This window comes from Rhodnius prolixus, unplaced genomic scaffold, assembly GCF_049639745.1.
Source record: "Rhodnius prolixus isolate KJV_2025 unplaced genomic scaffold, Rpr scaffold_1, whole genome shotgun sequence".
In the NCBI taxonomy this organism is placed as follows: domain Eukaryota; kingdom Metazoa; phylum Arthropoda; class Insecta; order Hemiptera; family Reduviidae; genus Rhodnius; species Rhodnius prolixus.
In genome coordinates this window covers 22,170,995-22,197,087 of record NW_027411581.1, presented here as the reverse complement: position 1 = coordinate 22,197,087, position 26,093 = coordinate 22,170,995, and the positions used below count along the sequence as shown (strand labels likewise).

Here is a 26,093-nt window from a genome sequence, read left to right as displayed (position 1 = left end):
ATATAAGGCATGTAGTGTAGATTACAACAGGTTATAATTATTGTAAATGATAAAACGGTTTCATGCAAAAATAGAATAGTACTGTCAGGGGTTCAGGAATAATTTTTTGATTGAAATAATTGACAACCAATACATAATTTAAAAAATGATAAAATCAGTGTTTTTGAAAACTAATGTCACGAGTATAAAGTTTTTTGGAAATTACTTGTTAGCAGGTAACATTTAATTTATTTGTAAATATTTGCCATTATAGTTTGAGAACCATTTCTTTTGTTAAGGTATTGGAGATGAACTACACGTTTATACTGAAAATGCGAAGAGTATTTGTTGGAAAGAAGTTTGCAGTATTAAAGTTTTTCCTCCACAAAATATTTATGGAATTTTTCCAAAAAATGATAGAATTTTATTATTCGGTGGACGAAAACTAGCTAATGTTAAATATTGCTGGGAACCTTTAAAGTGAGTGATATTTTAATTTACAGCGTTACGATGAGTTGTCATCCCCATATTTCAGTTTTGTGAGATATATCAATAAACACTCACAAGACTGCTTTTTTTATCATTATAATATTGACTGGAACCCTAATTCTGAAGAAGATTATTAAGAGAATCCATATTAAAGACTAGATTTTTTTACCCTAGACGCTGCAAAACTTAATGGATCTTTCATGCCTAACGTGCTGAATGTTATTCACTGTGGAAATGTTAATTTCTAAATTAGTAGGACTATTTTAGTTTAAATAGCAGATCAATATGTGTTATACAGACCCTCAGTTCGGTGACAAAGTTTAACTGAACCTAAAAACTGCTGTTAAAAAAACGTTAAATTGCAAACACACACACACACACAAACCTTCGCTCCTTTAAAAGTGTCTTCCATTTTACTTCAATTATTTTTAGTCAATTTGCCCTGCAATTCAGTTACTAAATATTAGAAGTTTAAAGATATGGGAAGTTAAAGGTGCATCAAATAAATAAAAACATGCATCATTTGATAAAAAAGTACCAGCATAAGTAAACCTGTTTTTAAGAAAATAAGTATTTTCATTTCTATGTGAGGCGTCGTGGTAGCTGAGTGGTTCGAGACATGACCCGTAAAGCTAAGAAGTGTAGCATTGTGATAGATTCCCGGACTAAGCATTGCATCTTATTTAATGGTTAATATGAGTAATTTATAGTACAGTACGTTGGCTAGTCGCCTAAATTGGTAACTGGACGGGAAGAAACCTTCAAAATTAGGCATTACTTTTGTGTGGGTGTGTGCAAAGCGTCGATCGTACGAATTTTTGTTTTACATCTTTCTTTTTTAACACCGAATTTTAAGCTTTTTCTGTCATTAAATCTCGTAACAGTCCAGTTGGAAGTAAATATTAACATTATTTCCATTCGGGCTACTATCAGTTACCACCCAAGACACACCAGGGAATGAACCTCTTCACAAAAAGGGTACATGGGTAAATTAATCGTCTACGGTGCAGGTAATCATGTTTAGCATTTAGCTGGGAATGTCGGTTACTGCTTAAATCTTACCACTGCTTCTCTTGGGCCTAGCATTTTTGAAAGGATTTCAGTTTTTTATTGAATCGTGCTTTGATGATCAAACATTTTATCTAATAAGTAAGTACTAGTCAACTGCATGGTGAACGAGAGATTCAACACAGCGTGAAATGTGGTACCTACCCTTTCTCGTCAGGGTTTAAGACTACATTTAAATTTTCTGTTGAAAATTTTTTTAATAAATTTCAAAACACTTTTATCTTTAAATTTGGGAAAATCATTAAAAGCAGTTTTATAGAATTGATTCTCTATCTCTTTGCAGATCAATTTATACCTTGCAGATCTATGAACACGTAATTATTGTTTCTTAGGAAAAACATTAGTGAATTTTTTTTTCTAAACAATTTCAGCATAGCAAATGAGCATATACGTCTTTTCTAACAAACCGTTGGTAGCATTCTCTTTACATTCACACTTTAAAAAACAAGGCCGACTCTCTAATTATATTCAGTAACATTGCAAATGTTCCCAGATTTCTTCTCAGTTTTTTTTATTTTTGTCTTCCATTTTACTTCAAGCTACAATAGTTACAGCTGTAGTTACTTAACTCTACCATCATCAAAAAAGATAATTAATTAGTCTGTACTTTTGCTTTTGAAAAACAGTAGACTAAAACATACAAATTTAGGTATTCTAATTATAACTGCGCATATCTAACCTTTATCCTTCTAGAAGACAAAGAGAAAATTACAAACAGAAATGCTCACGGATCTTTATAATGAGGCTAGTGGAAACAGTTATTCACTCTGATGTACAAAATGAAATAATGTATATTAAGCTAGTTCTCATAAAGTTTTGTAATATTGCCAAAACTGTAATATATTTTTTTTATTTTTTGTTTAAGGTTAGTTATAGAAAAGAATTGTTCGTTTCCTGACTGGATATTGGACGCAATTTGGTTAGAAAATGAAGTAGATGCTGTGGCAATCTTATCAGCAAACAATGTAGTTTATAAATTTAATATTTTACTGGAGACAGTCACATGTAAATTTAAATGCGAAGAATTATGTGTTCTGTATCCTTTAGTGCTAGTGTGTACTGCTTTTAGAATTTAATAATTGTATTTCATTTTGTATTCAATTTCAGTTAATTTCAAATTTTTTGTTTGATTTGTTCTGAACTTTTCATCTCTTGACTTTGCCAGCAGAGCTGCTTTCATTTCATTAAATTAGATCTTCGTCGTCTTTATCTGAATGGAGATTATCTTCTTAGCTTAGTTTCAATCATGCTTAAAATAGAGGAGCGAGAAATTTTTTTTCTACTTTACTGCTTTTATCTTAAGCGTTTTAACTTTGAAAATATTTATTTGCGAGATGTAAGCTGGTGTAAATGTTTTTGATTATGGTGGATGCTTATGAAGCTATGAATGTCTACATTTGTAGGTTAAAGTATGACTATTCCAAAAAAGAGTTAAATTACAGGTCACTTTATTCTTGTGTCCATGTAGATTATTAGAAGGGATGAAGAATTAGCGCCGTCTTTTGGTGCTAGCAAATCGTAAAACGAGAATTGCTTTAAATGAGAGAGAAGTGAATAGATATTTTTCGCAGTCCCAACTCTCTTCATTATCTCAGATATTCTCCACTAGGATCTTTAGTACTTTCAGTTATTCGCAGCCTTCATTTTGCAATTCTGCACTTAACACGGTCAAAAGTTTTAATTATTCGGCACATATTTTCTTCTTAAATTCATTCTTCCTAATTCCTCTTGTGCTTTTCTCTCACAGGGGTTTGCAATTAAAAATTTCCTGTACCACAACCTTTACTCTTCTATTTTCGCAATTTACAATTCCATTATTCATTTCTTTTATTTATTTATTTTCTGCCCTCCTCACTTCTTGCAAATCCTTAGTCTAAACACCGTTTTAAAGAAACCATATAACTTAATGTTTAATAAGCTATAATTTAATTATTTATTTCACTAAGAAAACATATATTCTGGAAAAATTATAAACACTGAATGGAATGATATAGTTGTCCTCGCTGGCACAGTTTTCCAAGAAATTGTTGTTTGGAATTACTGCCCAGAAAGTGGCAAGACTCGTATTTTACACCGGCTTAAAGGACATAAGGTATGCTATATTGAATCTGATACCTAATTCAGTTCATCCATTCATATTTCAGTTGGAATTAAAGATTAGGCTAAAGGAAAGAGACGTTTTCTCTTAATAATACATCTATCAAAATCACACATCAGTTGAGCTCCTTGTCTCCATATCTTTGAACATTGCCTTAGAATGGATGAGTTAATTATATCAGCCTAAAAATATTTATAATTTATTTTTGGGTTTCTATCAAACATACATACCTAAACTATAGCGAAAAATTTTAATTATTTAAACAAAGATTTCATTATTTAATTTGTGTTAATTCTGTTCTAGGGAGTTATATTTTCTGTTAACTATGATTCCCGGTCCAATCTAATCTGTTCTACCTCTGACGATAGAACCGTTAGAATTTGGAAAGTTGAATCTGCAGCCATTAAAAATAGAAACGATTGGAATAATAATACTATATCATTAAAAGTTAGCATATTTTCTCATATTGCGAGAGTGTGGAAAAGCCAGATAATTTCCAAGAATAAGGTCATTAGTATAGGAGAGGTGTGTAAGAATATAATTGTTTTTTAAATGAAGTTAAGATTCAGACTTGAATGATTTTTCACCGACAAGACTTTTTGAAATTTTAGGATTCTCTTATATCAATGTGGAATGAAAATGGAGACTGCTTAAACAAGTGGTACGGTCACCAAGGAGGTGCAGTATGGAGCATAGATTGTTCTGAAGAATTAGGATTAATAGCCACCGGTGGAAGTGATGGAGGGATAAATATGTGGCCATTGTGTGAAAGAGTCAGCCCTTCTGTTGTATACCATAGCAATTTTTCGTAAGGATTCTTTGTTAGAAAAGTATTAATGCTCATGTCATTTAACTAATTAAAGGCACTAACCTAAATTGAAATGAATACAGATAAATTTTCGCAACTTTTTTTAATTAAAAATTAATTTAATTGTTTAACTTTTTTGTTTATCAACCGTTATTCAACTGTGATATTGGTCAGTTTTAATTTGTTTTTAGTTGCTGTGAAACTGTGAACTTAAGAAATATTTGTCCCTTATAAATGTGGACTTATTTATGACAATAATCTATTTGAAGTATTAATCTATGCTTGCTTAGAATTGTTTTCAAACAAAATTTCTCAAAAATATAAATAAATGAAATAATAATAAGTTATTCAATACCCATGTCAAGAGAAAGTGTCTCTTGTATTTATTAAAATAGAAAAATCAACAATAATGAACTTTACGTTCGAGCTATTTTTTTTTTTTTTTTTAAGCGCATCAACAGCTGAGGTTATTAGCGCTCGGAGCTTTTTTCAGTGCACTGCCGGCCTCCGGACAGTGTTCTCTCGTTACAGACAACACTGTCCATCACCGGACAGTGAGCTGTAAGAAGCTCCTAGGAAGAGAAAATCTAAGGGTTAGCAGCTGGATTCGAACCCGGGACCTCCGCGTGGGAATCGAGTACGCTAACCACATAGCTAATCCCTCCCCTCGTTCGAGCTATTATTATTATTATTATTATACTCAAGCATAAAGACCAGAGAAAAGCTTGATATTCTCTGTATACTGGATTTCGACCTCTACCTCTCATAATGGATGAATATCCTAAACCGGTCAGGGATGTAATAAATATGCGTGCTACGACGGATATAATCTAAGATATTATCTAGCAGTGGGGACCTAACCAAATTTTCAATCTTTTTATAATTTTTTTAAATTTTAGGGACTTAAAAAGTATCCCTCGAAGTATTGTATTAGCATTCAATGGAAATATCATTCTAATGACTAACCATGGTAAACTAATGTATTACACACAATCAACTTGGATTAACTGCGAAGAAGATGACAGATTTGCAAGCTACTGTTTACTAAAAATGTCTCCAAATCGGAAGATCATTGCTATGGGAAGCATTTGTGGGCACTTAAAGATTTTAAAGGGTAAGTGTAACTTTCTAATTCTTTCCTCTCTTAAATAATTATTTACATAATTTGCAGGAACCTTGTGATGTTTTTTTTACTCAGTTAACATTTTCTTTCCCGTATAAGAAGTAGCCATATAAGTCTCTAGATGTTCTATTCCTTACTGTAGTCCTTGATACTGGTAATGGCATAAAAGATTTAAAAGTGAAAACCTATTATGAAATAACGCGTTCATATTAATAGAATTAATTTTTTTTTTTTGGCGCATCAACAGCTGAGGTTATTAGCGCCCGGAGCTTTTTCCAGTGCACTGCCGGCCTCCGGACAGTGTTCTTTCGTTACAGACAACACTGTCCATCACCGGACAGTGAGCTGTAAGAAGCTCCTAGGAAGAGAAAATCTAAGGGTCAGCAGCTGGATTCGAACCCGGGACCTCCGCGTGGGAGTCCAATATGCTAACCTCGTAGCTAATCCCTTCCCTATTAAAGTATTATTAATATTATTAGTATTATAGATATTATTCTATTTATTATAAGTACAGATTACAATACCGAAGGTAAACAGTTTAGAAAAAATGACCTTAGAATTAAGAAAGAGCTTAAGCGCAGGGAGTAGACAACCTAACTGGTATCTAACGGCATTACCCAAAATTGTCTAGAATTATTATATTATTGTCGTAAGTAGTTACTATGTAGAACTATATTTCAGCCTACATGCACTTCGCCGTATATACTGATATTCCTCCCTGGAGAAAGGATGATTGTTTCCTTTTCTTCTCACACTATCTTTCTTTATAGGGCTACTGAAGTATTATTTTTTACTATTACTTCTTTTGGACTTTTGTCCTTGGTTTTAGGCTGAGACCAAAAATCACTATAAACATGAATAAATAGATCTTTTTTGTCACAGTGACTTAGCTTTGTAGACATTTCATAGACAAATCTAATCTTTCCTCAACTGTTATACATTTTGTAGTCTTTGTAAAATACTTTTTAATATAAAGTAATTATGTTTTTTCAGCCGAAAAGAATGGTATCTCAAAAATATGGGTTGGTCGTGTAATAGAAGGAAGAATATACTCTTTAATGTGGTTATCAGACTCCTTAATAATAACTTGCGGAAGTGATGGAGAATTAATTTTATGGGAACTTTTAAAAAATCCTGGTAAATAAATTTAATATATTTATTACATTTTGAAAATATGAACTTTAACTAACAACAACTAATGATGATTGATAGCAATAGGTCATTTCTTATTCAATCAAACTCGATGTTTAGACAGGTCTTGACACAACTAATTGACAATGACTACTGTATGTATATGTATATTTGTATCATAGCCAATGAATCTTCGTTGTCATAAGGGGCGCTATGAGAGTTATAGACGCCTGCTGCAAGGCAGGTTTGCTTAAACAATAAAAAAACAATATATATTCGTTAGTATTTCTTAAATTTGCAGTCACAAATTAGAAACAAATTAGTTGAATATGCAAAAGCAAACAACCAAATAAATTTGCTTTGCAATAAAATAATACATTTTAAATTTTGGGCATGGGAACTCTGAACACCTTGAAAATACCCTGTGATATGTATATGTACCCAGTGTTGCATTCAGAATTAAATTGATTTTGAGGTCCTCTAATAACAAAAATAATGTATTTATTAGTGCTTAAGTAGTTAATGTTTTATCAATGATTACAGAACCAGATTTGAAACGATTAGGACAATATACCCTTCCGCTTTGTAAAGAACGATGGATTACTTCAGCGCTTCGTATTGCAGATTATATTTTATGTGGTGACAGATGTGGTTCCATTCATCTTTATGAATTAAATTCTACTCAAAAAGTTAGTAAACTGGAGCTTTAGCTTTAGTATTAAAAGACATTTTCTATTAAGCTTTTTCAATCAGATATTTCCTGCCTTGAGAAATAGTTGATAAAGAAGTGTTAATTTTAAATGTTAAATGATCCCTGAAAGCGGAAAAAACTATCGTTAATAGAAAGGAAGTAAAAACTGAGTGACTCACTCGACTTTCTTTCCATTTTTCTTCACACTTCTGGAATTCGTCTGTGTAAGCTGGCTTCAGTGTGTGCTGGCCCACAGTAGTAATGAATATTTGCAAGAGAATGTTTCCAGTAAAAATCACATTTTATTTATTTTATATCTAAATCGTAGGAGCTCTATACGAGAAAATCTATAAATTATAACTTCTATTTAGTAATGCAGTTTTCGGTTAGTCGATTTCGCTTCAAATCTTCGTTAGGACTATTCGGGCCGGTTTTTTGTTTTGTTTTTTGATTTATGGTAAACATTTTTTTTTAGGGACCATTGCATACTATTAAAAAATTACACGGATGCAAAGGAGTTACCTCCATTCAATTAATTGGTGACACAATAATATCAACAGGTAGAGATGGATTTTATAGGCAATTGTCTGTGAATGAGGAATCCATAAAAGTTTTAGATTCGAACAAATTGCAGTTGGATTGGATTGCCAAGATTGAAGAAACACATTCACTTGGAGCGGTTCTTGTTGGTTTTCATGACGTAAGCGGAATAATGATTTTTATGCTTATACTATACTTATTTCATATAAAATGTGGCACATATTTAAAAATTCTAAAAATATTGTTAAAAAGATCATTAATTGCTGTCGATTAGGTTAACCTTATTATATGGAGTTACTCAGAAGGGAGGCCGTTATTAAAACTGGATTGTGGGGGAGGACACAGATCGTGGGATTGTCACATAGATGAAGCTTCAGAATCCTTAGTAGTTGCATTTATAAAAAGTAAAAGCGTGAATATTTACAGAAGAAATTTAAAATTAATTTATTATAAAACCGCAGAGGTAAGTTTTTACTCTAATAAGTTTTTAAGTCTTAATTGCCCAAAACGTTTGGAAGCAATAAATATTCTGTTGCATAAATTTGTAGATACAGGATCTATATATTACTATTTACAGCAATTCATTCATTCACTGTACTATTTTACTTTAAGAGTGCAATCCATATTCTTAAAGTATACATTTATAACAATTGGCAAACAAATAAATAAACAATTAGAAATATATAAATTAAATAAAGATATTTCTCCTATAGAGAGTGCTACCACTGGGTAGCTTCTCTCCTCCTGCCCTTCTCCCGCACCAGTTCACCATATTCAGTCTTCATATTTACTTATTGTATACTGAGAATAACAAAATAAATAAAAAAAAAATTAAATAAAAAATAAAGATATAATTATAATGTACATATATTGCAATGTTTTAGGCGGGTTTCCATAGTAAAAGCATAAATGCAGCTTTTTTACTTGATACTCAGTCTGATTCCAATAATTTTATTGTAACTGGTGGAGAAGATAACACTTTGAGATTATTTTGTTGGAATGGCAAAACATTTAATTCTAAAATAACACTTAATCGGCACATTTCCAGTATAAGAGCTATTCACGCTATAAAAGATAGATCAAGTAATTCTTCTTTTGTTGCTTCTTGTGGAGGACGAGGACAGCTAATTATGTGGCAAGCATTGGAATGCAAAGGTTGGTATATAGATCGTTTTGAAATAGAAGTCAAGTCGGAAGCTTGGCATTTTCAGGACCCCTACATGTTAAGTCAATGGACTGTAATAACATTGCTTATCTTGCACATGAACTTGTTAAAAATTAATTCAAACATTGCAACAAAATTTGTAAATTACCTACTTAATTGTTAATCTTTTTTCTTTAGGTAATGTAAAATTAGTAGAAGTAGCATCCCACATGGTACGTGAAGGAAACCATAAGAGACAATCAAAACGTATTGAACCTTTATCTGATGCCGAAACAAGATATATGGATGTAAATATTGTACAATTGACGGAAACAGATTTCCTTATTTTAGGCGGTTGTTCTGATGGATTATTGAGGTTACCAATTTCATTTTATATTTTTCTTTCTTATTATTTCAAAAATGAGGTGATCATTTAGCTCCTGCTACTTATTAACCAATTGTTTTTTCTCTTTTTAGGTTGTTAAATTTTAACGCGGCTACTAATAATATTACCCTTGTAAAAGTTTGTTCTTTTCATGATCATTGCATTTTAAAAGTTACACAAATTTTATGGAATCACATTGTCTTTGTAATAACTTTGACAACTGACGGAATAGTGGCGTTCTGGAATTTAGATGATTTATTGAAACAAACAGATACAGATAATAGCCCTGTCACATATAGAATACATAGTCTCGGTGTAAATAGCTGTAGTTTAGTGCAACAAGAAGACTTCCTTATATTAGCCACTGGAAGCGATGATTCAGCTCTTAGAATCACTGTTTTTGAGTTGAAGAAAAATAATAAACACTTAACACTTACGTTTTGGATAGAAAAAACATTACACACTTGTCAGATAACGGGTAAGCTGTTAAAATAATTTTCTTAACGTAATTTAATTATCTAAATTCAATGTAAATTTGAATCCAATCTTACTTAGCATAGTTCAAGTGAGTGTTTAATTCATTAGGCTAATCTGATAATTATAACTATAATAGTTTATGAAAAAATAACTGTTAAAAACAATTTCAACACTTTGAGTTGTTAAAGTAATTGCGTTTGTACGAAGTCTGTTATTAATGGATAGCTTTCTTCTTATTTTTGAGAAGCTTTGTCTTATTAAACTAAATTTTAGATACAAATTTTCTTAAAGTAAAAGCCTAGCAGTTAGTATTTATTGGGAGAGGAGTGTTTCCAACCTATTTAGTGACTTTGGCAACCAGATACAGTGGAACCTCGCATAACGAGCACCTCTCTTAACGAGTAATTCGCATAACGAGTAAAACAAATTGATTCTTATAGCGAGCGATGTTTCGCATAACGATAGTTTTCCAATGACATTTCGCTGACTGCGCAGTTTTCGCTGACTCATCGAAAACTGCGCATTCTTCGATTAGTCATTCCTGTTTACGCATATGCGTTTCATATTCTCCACGTATCTAATGCATTGATACAGTCGAAACCGAACTTCACCGAATGAGTGGTGTATAGGGGAAGTCCATATAATGATATTTGTGTTTAAATATTATTGTGTTTATTTTGTTATCCCTCTAACAAAATGGCTTCGAAAAGAATTAAAATAACGTTAGAAGTGAAACGTAAAATCATTGAGAAACGAGAAAATGGTGTAAGTGTGGCTGATCTAGCAATTATCCCCTTTTATTTTAATTTATATAAAAAAATTGTTTCGCTTAACGAGTATTTCGCATAACGAGTAAGGTTCTGGAACGAATTATGCTCGTTAAGCGAGGTTCGACTGTACATATATTGCTCGTACTTTTACTAACAAAAGTGACTTCAACTTTTTGAAGTTTAGCATCCATCAGAATGTATGCACTTAAATCTTTATTCCATTAATAATCAATGGTTTATTTTTCAGGAGTCAAAATATTAGATGATTTTATTATATCAGTAGCCCTAGATCAAAGAGTCTCATTATTAAGATGGAAATATAATAGTGGAATTTTAGCAGTTAATGTGGTTATGCAATTTGCAACTTCTATTCCAGATATTCATGGTCTGCAAGCATGGCTAACTCCTCAGTTAGTACTTAACGTTTATTTATTTATTTATTTATTATTATTGTTTTGTAAAGGAAATTGTAAGAGAAAGATTGCTCTTATCTCTTCCCCTTGTTTTAAAAATACTATTTATTGAAAACAAGTGCGTCTTATTTTTCGCTGCAACATGAAGCTTAAACCGTTCGGAAGATGTGATTCTTCAAGAGTTGATCGTAAAAACTGTAAGAAAAAAAAATACTGTTTCGTAATTCTAAAAAACCCAACTTTGATAATTTTTTTAAAATTTTCTTTAAAAGTAAGTGTTTGTCCTAGTTTATAACAGTAATTTATCACAACAGATCAGATAATGTCTGTAGAAAACATGGGCTCAAAGACGTTTTCATAAATATTTTTTGTTACGTTACTACACCAAGCGATAAATTTGCTTCCATTATATAATTTAGTGTTTTACAAGATTTGATTACATCAACAACTCATTGTTATTAAACACTTGAGTATGCTGATAAAATTACATGTTACTTCTTGAATTTACTCGAACATTCTTTTAACATAAACTCTTTTTTTTTTTTTTACAAATTTTTGAGTATTAGTTATTGTTCCAGGAAGAAGATTAATATTTGCGTCCACGGATTGGGAATTGAATTGTTTAAACAGATTTGCGATATTACAAGCTAATTAATTACTACTTTAAGGTTAAGAGAAGATGTCGGATATAAAAAGACTAGAAGGGAATTAAATTGTACTTTTAATTGACAGGTTTTAAAATGTTTATGCATGTGATCAAGTTCAAATCACGTGTGTAGCTACTTTTTTTTGTTAGAAAATAAATTTAATAGTTAAGTATGCGCTGCTGGCACCGTCCACAACATCTAATCAGTAGTTGGACGTTAAGTCCCGCCTGAAAAAATTGGCGATAACTTTTCTTTATAAGTAAACAAAATATGTTCTTTGTATGTATATATGTATATAGATATTTTTTAAGAAAACAAAACTTTCCCTTTGTTCCCCCTCTTTTTTTTTGTTGCTAATTTATGTTTTGAAGTGCACTCACTAGAAATGTACATTTTAAGTTGCAGTACCTGCAAGCTCATATCTACTCGATTGCTACACCCATCGATATTGATACCCAATTTAGATTACTTAGTGTAAAATTTCATGCCAAATTTCGGGATTGAGCAGAATGTCTAATAACACACGTGCATTTCTCACACATTCAACAATAAAACCTCATACATGCCTCACTCATGCATTTCATGCCGACTAAAAACCAAACCTAACACATTTTATTACAGCTTTTCTAAATTAATGTGTTTCAATTTTCTTCCTTGCCGCAACGACATAACCACTTTTTTTTTCTAAACACATCCCTTTTCATTTGCTGTTTCATACCACTGTTTTCATTTATTTTTTACATAATTTAATTTTTTCCAATACTTTTTATCTAACAAGTAAAATATTTTGCTTTCACATACTCAATGCCGGCTATCCAAAAAAATTGTTTGTTAATCTAAGAGCCTCAAACCTTCTAGAACCTCAAGAACCTCTCAGGTGATGAAAAGTGAATTCTTACCAGAGACAAAGCGGGCCTTGAGGCTACAGAAAAGCCTGAGTGCAAAATAAACGGAATTAGGAACACTTGTACATACTTGGCGCTCTAGACACAATATCTCAGGTTTAGCGGCTTAAAAAAATCAAGTGTGAACGCTCTCACGTCTGTCTTACACTAGTAAATGTAATCAAGATACAACAAATATTTACTTGATACTTCGAATATTTGATACATAATTAAAAACAATGTTACTAAAATTATGAAACAAAAATTAAATTATGACTAAAATTATAGAGTTATATAGTTTTAAAAACGTGTATACACCAATTGAATCTTACCTGTTCAACTAGAGATGTTGATTGAAATAAAAGAAGCAGATCTACATATGCAATGAGTAATCCCAGTTTAAACAAAATCGTTAAACGATTTTGAGAAAACCGCAAAATTAAAACAAAAACACAGAATTAGAGTGGGCTTTAGCTGTAGAAGTTCAGATTCCTTTGTCGGTGATAATAGTGATGGAAGAGGAAGTGGTTTAGGCGCTAAAGGAATCTAGGAAGATTAAAAAAAAAAAGAAAAAGCGCATCAACATCCCAGGATATTGGCGGCTGGAGCTTTTTCAGTGTACTTCCGGCCCGTGAGCTGTAAGAAGCTTCTAGAAAGAAAAAAAATCTAAGAAGCAGCAGCTGGGTTCGAACCTGGAAATATATTTTGTATTATTTTTTCTTTGAATAAACTTTTATTAGTATTGGTATTACTATTATGAAATGATCACATTGAATGTGCCCCCTTATTCTTCTTCCTTAATATTCCTCGCTAAAATATTTCAGAGGAAGTAATTAAGTAAACTATGACAAAAATACATTTATTATTTAAAAAACTGATAGAAAAGTACATTATCTTTAAGATAATTTTATGTAGCTCTCATTATTGCTTACTAGCTGTCAAAGCTGGTCGAACAAATTGTGGCAAATTTGCAGTTATAGCTGTTTCACTTTTGTTAAATAAATGAAATTCCTTTCATAATTAGTAATATTTCTTCTAACTTCTGTTTAAAAGTAAAAATTAACTTTTTCTGTTAGGCAGTTTTTCAAGATAAAATTATTTTATGAATAATTTAAACTGGTATTAGATAGCTGTTATATCCTTCCATATATTTACGATAAAAAAAAAAAAATCCTCGGAAAAATTACTTTCTTTTACTTATTGTAAAGGAGAAAAGTATAAATAACACATCAAATATTAACAACGAATGGATTCAGTTGGATGATGGAAATGTTATCATTATGGTATTTATTCTAACTTTTGAATTATCATTTAATTGAAACTGCTAAGATAACTAAAATTTACATTACATTAAGATTACTAAAATTACTTTTTACAGGGGTGCAAAAAATAATTTGATGGTCTTTGTGTTCATAATTATTCAGTTAGTAGGAGCATTCACTGAAAAAAATTGCCCTCCAGAGGTATCACCGTATAAAATAGTAGAAGGTTCTGTAAGTATTTTTATAACATAGAACTCGTCAGCGTTTTGCTTAGTATTTTTGAAAATGGGGTTAGGTCTGCAGTTCTGGATAATATTGTTGATTTTATCCGTCGCAGCATGACAGATGAAATATACTAAATAGAATTGCAAATTTTAACTTTTTCATGTCGTAATGGCTGTGTTACGATCCTGTGGAACTTCCGAAATTGAATTTTTTTTAATCAAAATACATGTTTTGAGTTAGCCCTAATTAAAAAAAAAGTTTTTAGTGCTTGTTCCACAAAATAAAATCATTAGAATATCTAATAGCAGGGACTGACACGAGGAGATTCCAACCTCAAGTTAGCTGTCTGTCTGCTCATTCTATTGAGTGAATGAAGATAGACACAATGGAAAGTGTAGAGAGAGAACAAGTCCGGAGGCCAGAAATGCCCCAAAAAATTCTTCCAGCGTTATTTAATTTTGCTTTGTAATGTTTTTATTTATTGTATATAATAATAAATTCATTTATTATCTATCAAAAGTGAGAATAATGATTCATTGCACAAATAATGTTTTTACATGAACTATATAATCAAAAGGTGATCTCAAATGTAAAAAAAAGTGGTGTAACTTATTAATCACTCCGAAAACTGATGGAACGAAGAGAATATAGGACATTTAGCGACAATATCAAAGTTGTGTCCACACTTGTTTAGAATTTGCTGAATTCTCTCCTCATTACGAGTTGATGGTCTGGCTTTTAAGAAAGTTTCAGTAAATTCCCTCATTTTTACCGTGTAATTACTGTAATACCCTCCACGCCATCCATTCGAGTTACATCAGCTCTGATATTGTGATCAAGTAGTTTATAAGTACGTGCCTTGAGAGGGATAAACTTCGCTATAAGATTGCTTCTAAAACTCGCCTTCAACCTAGAAAAGTGCATTTTATCTGCGAGCTAATATATCTAAATTTTCGAACTTATAGTTTTTTCAAACAACTTCCAAATAGAATACCAGAAGTATTCTTCTATTTATTTTTTTACTTTCTTGTAAAAATATGAAAGAACCCATGTTTTAAAATTTATTTGAAATCTGTGACGTATAGAAAAAGACAGGTTCTGGAGTTGTGTTCATATGAAGAGTATAGGGCGGTTTTGGCTTTATTTAAGCAATTTTTTCATTTCTCGAGATTTTCTCAAAAATGATTTCGATTATCCATAAACTTATTTTTTTAATACAAAATTTCAGTTTGCTGCATTTTTCGATTTGGAGATATTTTGTTTAAACAAACAAACCATATTTTAAAAACATTTTTTCTGTCCAAGGGCACTTCAAAACCTTGAGTATAAAATTCCTGAAGAAGATATTACAAGCAGAAAAAAAATCAAGTATTTAATAAGTAAGACAGATGTTAGTTCATCAAAAATTCATGCTATGAAACATTAAAAATAGAAATAAAAGTATGGTATTAACATTGGCAACATATAAGTAACTTAAACAAATTGTTATTTACAATAACGAACAAAATATCGCTTAATTGTTAGAGTTTAAAAACAGTAGATTCCAGTGAACTACAATTAATTTTCAAGTACTTTTGATACAATCAATTCTGAATGAAAATAATGGACATTGTAGCAGGCACTGATAAACGTCGTAAATTTAGTTATTTTCATATTTAAAGCTTTCAATAAAGTTCTCGTTTATTTTATTCTTCTAAGTTTAATGTGCGTCAAAATGTGAGTCATTGCCGCCCGCTGCTAATAATATATAATATTTATTATTTCTTAAGTGAAACAATTGAGTAAAAAGGAGTTTTCTCGGTTAATTGAAACACCCAATCCAAATGCCAGAAATCATCAATTGTCCTACTTCTCAATTAAACGCCAATTCTTATGCGTCCAAAATTTTGTTTTCATGTATTTAAAAAAAAAACTACTTTCTATTTTTAAAATGGATGATTTTTATAACTCGGCCTTAAAGAGTATATTTTTTTTTTTAGGCAGTAGGAACTTGGTTTTTAATGTTTGGTCCTAGGTTAGGAGACCATGTACTCAGCAGAAGGAATTCCTGTGGATTTTTTAGTGAGTACTATAGAATTTATTATAAACGATAAATTAATATTAAGATTTTATGAGAATTCAGTTTTTTAATTTTTTTATTCTTAATTGTTAATATCTCAGCAATAAAATGATATCAGTACTCCTCTATGCACTGCCAGACTCCAGACAGTTTCCCTCGCTACAACATTAACCATCACCGTACTGTAAGAAAGAGAAAATTCCAAGAAAATCTTTCTTAAGGTAGTACTGGTGAAAAGGTAGGGTTAAACTTCCTTTTGGAGTGTCTTTGCAGTATAATGTACATTTGCATTTACTATTCTCATTTCAGAAAATCGATCATCCTGAAGTGCCGTTTATTAAATTAACTTAGTAATTTTAAAGCGATTTTTCCTTAAAAATGTCATTACTAAATTACGATAAAAGAGGAAGACCAAAATGTTTTATTGTGATGACGATGCGTTAAAACAAAAATAAATTCATTCTAAATCGTAAACTAAATAGTATAAATCAGAATCCTTTGACTGATTTTGGCACCTGGGACAGCCAACCTTTTCACTCAATTCTAGCTTTCAACATGAGTAGTTGAGAGGTGTTGTTGAATTCGTGGTAACTGTAATTTAAATTTAAGTTATTTTGAGTTACATTGATTGTGTCTTCTTGGCCTTCTTAATATTTGTTCTAATTTTTTGTCCAATTTTGTTTTTCGATTTTTAGCTATTTCCCAATCTCCAGTTTGTCATTAATTACCTCATAATTATCCTCATTCGTGGTTCAAAGTAACTCTAGCGTGGAGTTTCATGGGTGTACCTGGGACCCGCTCATTTGATCAAAAAATCGTTAGTTTAATCAGTGGTATCAATATGTTAACATATTACAAGAAGCTGTAGGTGATGAATTACGACTTGCTAAAAAGAATCGTTTTACCTATTTTTAGTGTAAGAAACACTAAGGTAATGTCTTTAATTACACCAATTCCCTACATCCTTCTTTCTGGGCCCCGTTCTAATTCAGATTTTGTTTATTGAATTTATAAACTCTGTTCCATTCCAGAATTGTTCATTTCGCTTTATCTTGTGATAGTGTTGCCGTCCCACCATTATCTAGAGTATCCAACAGACCCAAAAAAATGTCAAAAAAAGCGTAAAACAAAATTTGTGGACGCTTAAAAGAAATTTTTAAAACACCGCAGTAAAAATAAGTTGTGTACTTACTAACCTTACTAGAATTAAACACCACAGCACAACATATCCACATAACTTCAGGGAACCCCGCAGGATAAAGTGGAGTGATTGGAACTTTACTACTCTTAAAAGACAACAAGTTTCTCTTTTCACTCCCTTCTTGTGACTCTGAACTGTCCATTAACAATAAACTAATCCACTAAATTGAGATAAATTATGCATTAAAATTATGTAGTTCTGTCTGAAATTATACCTTGTTTTTCCAAACTCCAGACTACGGAAACAACTCCATTTTGCTACCAGTTTGCCTCTCTATGCAAGAATTTCTCACATACTCTTGTGTACTAAACTTCTTGTTTAGTATTAGGAAGCTCAATATTAATACACAATATTCTACAACGTAAAAACAGTTATGCACAATGTAATTTGCAGATACTATTGAGCCATGCAAATGTATTGGTGTAAATGTGGAGAGCGAATATCCCCCTCCTTATGTACCCAAATATTCTTTACGCAATTATGGATACCATGACAGGTAAAATATTTTAAAACTAACTTTTATTTCAGCCCTTTTCGTTCTCTACTATTTTTGTTGTGTACTTTCAGATATGAGGCATACGCAACATCTCAACTTGAACTTAATCTAATATCAAAAACTCATTCTATATTCAACGTATTTGTACCATTAGGTATGATTAATTTTTACATATTCAATATTTTGTGCCAATAGATTGTAATATTAACTTGTCGCTGGTAAAAATTCACATTGTAAAATAAGAAATGGAATGTTTTCAAGCTCATTCCAACTCAGAATATACATATATTTTTTCTTTTTCTCAACTCCTTATTATTCATCCACGTATTTGTCGTCCCCTGTGTAAGTGAACAATGTTCATATCAAAACAGTGATTTTCTTGATATATGATTACTACCTTATATTTAGAAATCACATGTGGCTGGTTAATATTAAGAAATCTTTACCTTAAAAGAGGATAATTAGTAGTCCAGTGCTTATTGAAACAGCCGGTGGAATTAAACCAATTGAGTTTTGTATCGAGATTTTTTAAATAAAAGAGGATTCAAGCTATAACCCCTTATTATTAAAATTCATTTAGAAGGTACTTGCATTGAATAATTACTATCCAGAAAATGTTAATTTTAAATCTTAAATAGGGGGAAGCCTGTCTATTATACGCAATACGTACGAGAAAAGAAATAGACTCAGCTGAAGCACTGAGGCTGCTGGCTTCTGTAGACTATATTACCTCCTTTTTTTTATATTATCTTCTTTTCTTTAGAAGACATTTCCCATAGATTGCTGATTTTAGTAATGTAATAACTAAATGGCAGGATTGTGCTACTAATAAAGTGTGACCCCTATTAATTTTAGAGGTTTCTTACCATATTACTTTGATATTTATTCAAATAGGAGTCCACTTGCAAATGTACTCTAAATGCAAATCATTGCAAGATTTTAACCCATATCTGGCATCATAAATTTCACTATTTATCATAGCATTCCTCCAAAACCAAGAAGTTATGTAAATGATCCAAATGAATGTCTACTTTTTATTTTAATTTATTTTATTTTTTATTTTTGCAGCCAATCTTAACTTTACAATTTCAATCATAGGCACCGATAATTTTGAAAACTGGATAACAATAACTATGTGTGATGAACTTCTAGACCATAATGGTAATTTAATCCAATATGTACAAACACACAAAGTAAACATTTAAATATTTTTCTTAAATTCCAAGGTTTGCTGACTCTTATAGGAGAATGTCTTAAGTATTCTTTTATTCAATTCATTCCATTTTTTCTCATAACATTTTTTTCGTGCTTAAAGAGTAAATATTAACATTTTACAAGTAAATACTTCGTTTTGCCACTATTTTCTGAACGCATCTCTTGAACGAGTTGTCACGATCCATGGATGTCGGCTGGAGGACAATCCTATTTTGGGCCTGCCTTCGGATTCTATGACTCCCAAATATAACTTCGACAAGCCTTTCAAAGTCTGTATCGGAGACCGGGAGGCTTGGAGACGTGGAGCCCAAGTGGTGGGAGATTCGATGTGGTACACTGAAGGCTCCAAGATGGAGGAAGGTGTGGGAGCGGGAGTGTACGGGGTGAAGCCGAAATGTGGGTTTTCGGTTAACCTAGGGAAACTAGCTACAGTTTTTCAGGCTGAGCTAGCTGAAATTAGGTTCTGTGCTGCCGAGATTAACGGGCGAGGAATTATTGATTCTAAGGTCGTAATTTTCTCGGATAGTCAGGCTGCTCTACGAGCTGTTAGATCCTACCAGGTCAACTCAAAACTGGTTTGGGACTGTCTGGGCGTCCTGAAGGAAATTAGTGACCATAATAAGGTCTTTCTGGTTTGGGTACCTGGTCTTTCAGGTCATAAGGGAAACGAAGCGGCAGTTTTATGGGCCCGCGAAGGCTCTGCGGGACACTTCGTTGGCCCGGAGCCCTGTTTTGGGGTTCCGAAGTGTGTGAAGACTGTGGCCATTAACTTATGAGTGCAGAGTAGGTCTCAAGAGTGGTGGCTTGCCTCCACTGGGCAGAGATAGGCGAAGGAGTTCATAACCGGCTATTCGCCAAGGCTGACTGCAGAATTAATCGGCTAAGGCCGTAGGGCTATAAGGATAATTGTAGACCTATTAACTTGTTAACTGCAGGCTCAGGAAACACATGCATCGCATGGGCCTGGCAGATGATAGCCTTTGCAGGTTCTGTCAGGAAGAGCAGGAAACGGCACTGCACGTGTTGTGTCAGTGCGAGGGGCTCGTATGGCTAAGGATGTTTCTACTCGGGGAGGAAAAACCAAGGCCTGTGAGCTTTACCCAAGAGCCGCTCTCCAGCATCAAGAGTCTGATTAAAAGGAGTCTGGAGGGTGAGCTTTAGAGTGAGGGGAGCCACAATAGATCCAAAGGGGTCGCAGTGACGTAGGCCTTGAGGCCGCCATAGTTTAATCTATCTATGGATGTCTATCATGGGTAATAGCCATCAACTGCGTTTTTCTGTTTATGAAGGTCCCAATTGTCTGTATGCGTGATTTTCAATTACCCATTCTAGTATCATATTAAAGAAAAGGCACTCAAATCATCTTCCTGTTCTAGGATAAAATTCGAACTATAAGATTCTGATAACTTGTAGAACTAGACCTCACAAATCACTTCCTTCGTCTTCACTTTAATCAGGCGTACCAACTTTAGGAGGATGTCTTGCTCCACACTATCATCTATGAAAAGATAACATGTACTAAGCCTGTATTCTTTATTTTTTCTATGATTCCTTAGAGAACGATAGTGGGCAGATGCTTCTATAATTACTGCATTCCACAATTGTCCACGATTCGTTTCGAGAAAGTAAAAACTACGCTTGATTTTAAATATTTATAAAGGTTTAATAAGCTATTTTAAGTAGCATTGCTTACATAATAAAGTAACCTAATTTTATTTGACTAGGTCATGCGGGAAAATTAACATGGATTCTTTCAAGAAGATATGAAGCAGAACCAAGAACGCTGGGTGCTGCCTTGTACTCGGCATATGTGAATGGCTATTCTTCAGAATACTTTGTAAAAGTAAATCATTCAGCATGTCCACCAGTTCAAGACAAAGTTTTATATTAATAATAATCTAATAAAATGCATTTTGAAAACATCCTTAGGCACTTTTTATTTGTTATCAAGTTTAACTTTCGATTTGTGCTGACTTATTTTATATTTTCCTCATTTTTCCTATTATTAAATTCCTCCGAGACATCCACTTTATATATTATTTTAATAGTGAGTTAAAAGTCTGAACGTTACAGATACGTTTGGTTTGAAGTAAATATTGTTCGCAACGTTTTATTATTATTATTTTTCTAAGGTTCTTTCAAAGTAAAAGAAATTTTGCCAATTAAAATTTAGAATAAAGAAAAACATTTAAATTGACTTATACATTTGTCTGTATGTTTGTTTAATAGTGGAATAACCATGCTTATACATAAATTATATAATAATAATAATAATAATAATAATAATATCTTTATTAAGCCAAATTAGAAAGAGATGAAAACAAAACAATCACTGACAATATAAAGATAATACTCTTGGTTTAATAAACCATCAGAGGGACATAAATTATATATATATGTAGCTCTCTGTTATTTTTTTTAGATGTCACATGATAACAATTATTGTATTGTGCTTCTTATAAACACATGCTAATATTTCAGATGCAGAATTTTTGTTTAATAAATATTATTAGAAAAGGAATTGAGGACTTTAGACCCTAAAAACATGTTTTTGATTCTGAACAAATTTTAATTTATTAAACAATAATCTACTCAATAATAATGTTGAAACAGTATTTAATAGCTACGAAACGTCATTAATTTTTATGCAACATAAAATGTCATCCACACATTAAATTCATTATTGGTAAAGCTTCATGAGTGAGTAACACTTTAATTAAATCATTAATGTTTTCTTTATGTGATGGATGCTGTCAATATAATTTCAAAACTTCTCCAAATATCCAGGAAATCCCAGATGTATTCAATAGAACAGGTATCGATTGGACCTTTGGGTCATGGTGCAAGTCCTTTTTGGGATAATAAAACTTGTGCATTATATGTATCAGATTTGCAAACGGGAAATATTTTTAAACATGATACTGTAACAAAAGAAAATCTTCAAATTTCACTCGGTAATTAGTTATAAACATAGCATTTTTGTATTTCTTATTTTTAGAAAACTTGTTTACTTGTTTTAGTTCTGAAGAAATTGCTTTAGGGAATTAATTTCTACTTTCTGTTTAAAACAATAAAAGTAAAAACATAAAAAATGAGTAGGTATATCCAGAATTAAAACTGTCCGGTAGGACAGTTGTATAAGGGTTGATCGTCAAAAACTGCCCGAAAAAGCGTAACATTGAAAAGCACCCAACTTTGACAATTTTTTTCTCTTTTTCTACAAAAGATAAAATTCCCAAATTTTCTTTAAAATAAAGGGCAAACCCTCCTTTATAGCTGTAATTTTTTTGCAACAACCCAGATCTAATAGGTTTCGAGAAAAAAGTTGCCTATTCTATACTTAACGACCCAAAAATTCCGCAAATCTTACTGTTTTTAGCGATACACTGACCTTTAAAAACATTCAGATAATTTTTTTTTTAATTTTTTGGTATTTAAGGCGCATCAACATCTAAGGCTATTGGTGCCTAGACCTTTTTTTACTGTACATCACCGCAAAGTAAGCTGTAAGAAGCCCTTAGAAAGAGAAAATCTAAGGGAACAGCAGCTGGATTTGAACCCGTGGTCTCCGCGTTGGAATCCAGTATTCGCTACCCATTCAGCTAGGAAATATTGGACCCTTTTTTTAATTTTTCGTTCCCAAATCGCCTTTTTTTTTGTGTGTGTGTGTGCTAGCCAACTCCTGCAGATGGTAATAAGCCATGCATTTCCTATTAAGTAAGAATTTTCTATTTTTTACTTATTAAAAAATGAATAAAGGAATAGAATGAGAAGTAACGTAGGGTGCATATAATTTTGACATGGCTTTTTGAACAGAACCAAACCACCCAACCACTAAAAATAAACACACAAAATTTTCTTTTTTTACAATTCGTAAAACTAGTCATTAGTTTATATTTGTAATCAATTTATAAGTTATTATTAAAATTAAAAAAGTATAGTAATCACCTATTTTTTTCAGGCGAGGCTTAACGTCCAACTACTAATTTGGTATCGTGGACGGGGGCGGAAGCACATACTTTACTATTAACATTTTTTCTAACAAATACAAAGTAGCTATTCGTGGGATTCGAATTGGGAATCTTCCACTTTCAAAACCACGCTTCATAACGACTAGACCAATATCCCCCCCCCCCAAAGATATTATAATGACACAATACTGAAGTGTGACTTTACTAATAAATATAACAAACCTACCTAGAGATAAAAAAATAACACTGTTAAATGGAACGTCCCCTGTATAGCAAGAGAGTGTTAAGGAAGTGTAATTCTTCCCTAAGGAGTGATAATCTATTCAATAAAACTCAGAAAATTATGTACAGTCATATCTTTAAGGGCATAAGCAGCAGAGACAGTCACTGCTAATTCTGGGCGACATTCACTTTCTATCCGGGAGGACTTCTAGAGAGACGAAGATAAAAAAAGGATTGAAGAAACATTGTATGTACAAATGGAATTTGAAGAAACCCATTTTAAATCTAACAGTCACTCTTTTGGTCCGCTGATTTTATTCTCAAGTCGCTAATTTCAACAAATCGCTAGTCTTTGAAGTCAAACAATGAAGTGCAGATCAGCCCACTGAAAAAAAAACCTCTATTAATCTATTTTTTTTTTTTTTTAATGGATAATCTCTTTTAAGAGAATTCTTTTTTGCTTTCTCTTTCTGGTTTACACCGGATTGTTTTTGTAGGAAAAATAAACGGCATTTTTTTAACCAACTTAGAAAGAATTTATTTCAGAAAAGCTACCTGTGGCTTTTGTGATACCTATTTTTGGGCAACCAAACAGTTTTATATGTGGTGAAGGAAATTGTATTAAAAAATTTGATTGGGATTTTCAGTCCAATACTGCAAATAATGTAAACATTTTAGAATGCTTGTCAGAAAGTGATAATCAGTTTATATTTGGGAAATGTGATGCCTGTGGACGACTATGGGCAGGTTTGTTATAAAACATATATGTATACCTATAAATGTTCACTTCAATGAACATTATTAATTTTTTTGCTACTTACTTATCTCTTCAGTTCTCAACTTCATTTGAAATTTTATACCAAACGATTTACATTAAATTTTATAGGAACTGCTTCTTCAATTAACTTTCAAAGTACTGATGGTTGTATACATAGTTTCTCAAACAGGACAGGATTAGTAAAACAAGCTAGTGAAATTTATATATCTAGTGGGATTGCTTGGAATTTACAGAACAATAAAATGTTCCATAGCGATCCCATACAAAATTCAATTGAGGTTTTTAACTATGATGTCACCAGCGGACTCTTAAGTAAGTTATATACATTTAAACTGCTTTTTTAAAACACCTTATTTAAACAACCAACATATTTATTTTAATTTAGCTATCTACTTCTGAATCTCATTTATTGAAACTAACATAATTTTTAATTATTTATTCATGGCATTACATTTATGAGACCGTCTTCTACAAATATACTCTCAGGGAAATTGAATAATTCGTTTTATTACAAACAAACTAGACAATTGTTTTTGTTTCTGCAAAATTACTAGTGATAATTTTAAAGAATTTTGCAAAAGTATTTGCTTTTTTTTTTGCAAAAAATACGAATTACTTATTGTTCTTTGATATAAACGTACATTCTACATACATTTTTATTTGATCCACCTAAGAAAAGTACATGGTCTGTGTAGGGTTGAGTATGAAGTTGTTTTTTTTAAACAGAGGAATTAAAAATATTATATCCTTTCTTCTACTTTCTTGGGAGCTACTTTTTTTTCCACATTAAAGTATGAATATTAACTGAAGCAAACCCCCTTTGAAATCTTAGAAAGAAACTTAAAAAAAAAAATCTCATTCAAATGGTGAGTTTTAATGAGTGAAGTAAAGAAATATTTATTGTTATTGTGCTTGTCAATGCCAATTGATTCAATTTCAACTACCTCGGTATTTAACTTTCCAAAATCGTAATTAATATCACAGAAAACAGACAAGAAGTTTTTGATTTTAAGAAACACAACGTTAGAGGACATCCAAATGGAATGACGACAGACGAAAACGGAAATTTATGGATTGCGTGTTATGAAGGATCTCAGGTATTAAATAGATAAACTCATTTTTATGCAGACAAACATTTACTTAATTACTGCTAATAATTTAAACTAAGATTTGGATATACTGACTAATACAATGTTTAAGTGACTTTATAATATTAAAAGTTCGACATTTTTACTTCAGGTAATTAACATAAATCCTGAAACTGGTGTAATGCTGTCTACCATTCAATTTCCAACTAATCAACTGACTTATATTGCTTTTGGTGGTCGTTTTTTAAATGAACTTTATGTGACATCTGCTGGGTACTATTTCACTAATTTTGATAAACAGCGATATAACGATGCTGGGTCAATTTATAGAGTCAAGAATCTACATACAAAAGGGCTAAATATGAATGAATACTTATTTTATTAAAATAGCGAAAAGAAATTTTAACATAAAAAATATAAAAAGAAAAAGGTTACTTCTTTAAATGAAAAGCTAATTTCTCTAATTTACTACAAATAAAGAAAAAATTTAAATTTAAATACCGACTAACGAATGCAAATTGTACTTAAGTTCTATTTTTGCTGAACAAAATATTTGAATTCATAATGTATTATATACATTACGTTCAGCAACTGTTGATAGTAATAAAACTGTAATCATAAGTATTTTAACAAAAACAACATTTTTTATCAACATTTTTATTATTTTATAGCTATTTGTAAAATAATCTTTCAATTTCTTAGGAGTAATCGAAATAGGAAGTAGTATTAACTATTAGTCTAAAATTCCATATTCAGTATCATACTATAATTATTTTTCTTTGACAGTTAAACCTTACAAGAAAATTTAAAAAAAAAACTAGTGACTAACTTTTCTATTGTTGGATTACCTAAAACAATTATCCATGAACAGTACTTCAATTTTGAAGTAGCCATTTTGTTATATTCATTATAAAAGGCTAGTTATCTTG

At 31.6% G+C, this 26,093-nt stretch overlaps 3 protein-coding genes across 3 annotated transcripts; all 3 read left to right on the top strand.

The window, feature by feature from the left end:
* The first annotated feature begins 26 nt into the window (after positions 1–26).
* LOC141457538 (tRNA (34-2'-O)-methyltransferase regulator WDR6) lies at positions 27–13,395 on the top strand. The gene is made up of 16 exons (XM_074134682.1): positions 27–215; positions 279–459; positions 2,402–2,570; positions 3,488–3,628; positions 3,938–4,159; positions 4,246–4,442; positions 5,342–5,556; positions 6,559–6,702; positions 7,240–7,385; positions 7,863–8,087; positions 8,202–8,390; positions 8,812–9,082; positions 9,270–9,447; positions 9,549–9,934; positions 10,951–11,113; positions 11,695–13,395. Exons 1-16 carry the CDS (start codon positions 146–148, stop codon positions 11,765–11,767), a joined length of 2,970 nt encoding a protein of 989 aa, XP_073990783.1. The 5' UTR covers positions 27–145; the 3' UTR covers positions 11,768–13,395.
* A 136-nt stretch (positions 13,396–13,531) lies between these two features.
* LOC141457596 (uncharacterized) lies at positions 13,532–21,410 on the top strand. Its single transcript, XM_074134804.1, has 7 exons — positions 13,532–13,930; positions 14,026–14,140; positions 16,114–16,195; positions 17,788–17,890; positions 17,962–18,044; positions 18,959–19,051; positions 20,830–21,410. The coding sequence occupies exons 1-7, from the start codon at positions 13,908–13,910 to the stop codon at positions 20,994–20,996; spliced, it is 666 nt and encodes a 221-aa protein (XP_073990905.1). The 5' UTR covers positions 13,532–13,907; the 3' UTR covers positions 20,997–21,410.
* Positions 21,411–21,591: 181 nt separating this feature from the next.
* LOC141457582 (regucalcin-like) lies at positions 21,592–25,662 on the top strand. Its single transcript, XM_074134766.1, has 6 exons — positions 21,592–21,805; positions 21,893–22,059; positions 23,845–24,045; positions 24,185–24,388; positions 25,061–25,173; positions 25,316–25,662. Exons 2-6 carry the CDS (start codon positions 21,903–21,905, stop codon positions 25,547–25,549), a joined length of 909 nt encoding a protein of 302 aa, XP_073990867.1. The 5' UTR covers positions 21,592–21,805; positions 21,893–21,902; the 3' UTR covers positions 25,550–25,662.
* Positions 25,663–26,093: the final 431 nt, after the last annotated feature.